The sequence below is a fragment of the Fukomys damarensis genome, unplaced genomic scaffold (genome assembly GCF_012274545.1).
Source record: "Fukomys damarensis isolate Sample0158 unplaced genomic scaffold, DMR_v1.0_HiC HiC_scaffold_13, whole genome shotgun sequence".
Classification (NCBI taxonomy): domain Eukaryota; kingdom Metazoa; phylum Chordata; class Mammalia; order Rodentia; family Bathyergidae; genus Fukomys; species Fukomys damarensis.
In genome coordinates this window covers 38,253,569-38,254,811 of record NW_022900925.1, presented here as the reverse complement: position 1 = coordinate 38,254,811, position 1,243 = coordinate 38,253,569, and the positions used below count along the sequence as shown (strand labels likewise).

Below are 1,243 nucleotides of genomic sequence, written 5' to 3'. Positions count from 1 at the left end.
CCCCCAGCCGCCCCATCCAGGCCCCAGCCTGTTGGGACCGGAAGGGAGTCTCTTCCTGCAAGCTTCCCAGAGCCGGCGGGATGGGGACAGGAAAGGCGCTCCGGGGAGGAAGGGGCAGAAGGCCACAGCCTTGGTGTGGGTGGGATGAGGGGCAGGTGAAGCCAGAACCCACCTCCTGTGTGCCTGGCACCAACTCCCAGGAGGACACGGCTGCTCCACCAGGAAGGTGACAGTGGACAAACACACACAAAAAACTTTATTTTAGAGGTTACACAACTTGCGCCCGGGCCCCAGAACAGGCTGTGCAGTGACAGGGAGGCTGAGGGTGGGAGAGAGGAGGAGGCGGACCCGGGGGCGTCCACCCTAGGCCTTCGCCTCGCCGTCCTTACTCCTCCACACCACGAGAGTGACAAGGAAGGGGATGAGGCAGATCGGGGCCACGATCATGGCCAGCAGCACGTCCTCGGGGGGGTCGGAGAAGGTGGGCTGCACCCGGGAGCAGTTGGCGAAGTGCAGGTGGTGAGTCTCAAAGATGATCCTCTCGGCCAGCGGGTTGGGGAAGCCCAGGCTGAAGGCTTCCGCCTCTATCTCCAGGCAGTCGCGCAGGGAACTGTAAGGCCTGGTGGAGGGGCGGGGGACGGGTGAGTGCCAGGAGGGCCCCGCCGGCCCCGCCCCCCGTCCTACCTGCTGACCACCGTCCAGTTGCACCAGTCCTTTTCCAGAAAGCCCATGAACTCCTTATACGCGGCCCAGCAGAGCTGGGCGTTGGCCTCGTAGCTGTCCATCCTCTCGCCTGTGGGTACAGATGTTCAGACCCACACACCCCTGGGCCCATCTTCAACACGGGGCCTCCCCCAAAAGTGTCCCCGACAAGACACTTCTGGCTGAGGGGAGCCTGCCGGTGATGGCCCTGTGCACATCCTCACAGCTCCTCCACACACCCTTCTGGAATCTTCTCCAGACAGCTCCATGTTTCATGGGGCTTTGCAGGAGTGCAAGAAAGATCACAGGAACCCCAAGAGAGAACAGGCAGGGGGTTAGGTGGGGCTGGGCCGGTGGGGAAGAGGCCCCGCACTGGCGCTCCCACCTTAGGGCGCCCTCACACCGCTCCCCCTCCCGTGGGTACCCACCTTCTGGCTTCAGGGTGTGGGCGGAAGGAAGAGGCTGAGCCAGGGTCTCCTGGGGGTGCGGGGCAGCTGTGGAGAGCAGAGGGAGCAGGGTAGGTGGCGGGGCTGGGCTGGGG

General features: G+C 64.5%; 1 protein-coding gene across 1 annotated transcript in view; it reads right to left on the bottom strand.

Annotated features, from left to right (window-relative positions):
• Positions 1–239: 239 nt before the first annotated feature.
• LOC104870142 (receptor activity-modifying protein 2-like) overlaps positions 240–1,243 on the bottom strand; it is a 2,234-nt gene continuing 1,230 nt past the window's right edge. The window contains exons 3-5 of the mRNA XM_010635566.1: positions 1,131–1,237; positions 685–793; positions 240–619 (exon numbers count right to left, since the gene is read on the bottom strand). Of these exons, the coding sequence (XP_010633868.1) occupies positions 364–619; positions 685–793; positions 1,131–1,237 (472 nt within the window). The 3' untranslated portion in view covers positions 240–363. The remainder of the gene's footprint in view (positions 620–684; positions 794–1,130; positions 1,238–1,243) is intronic.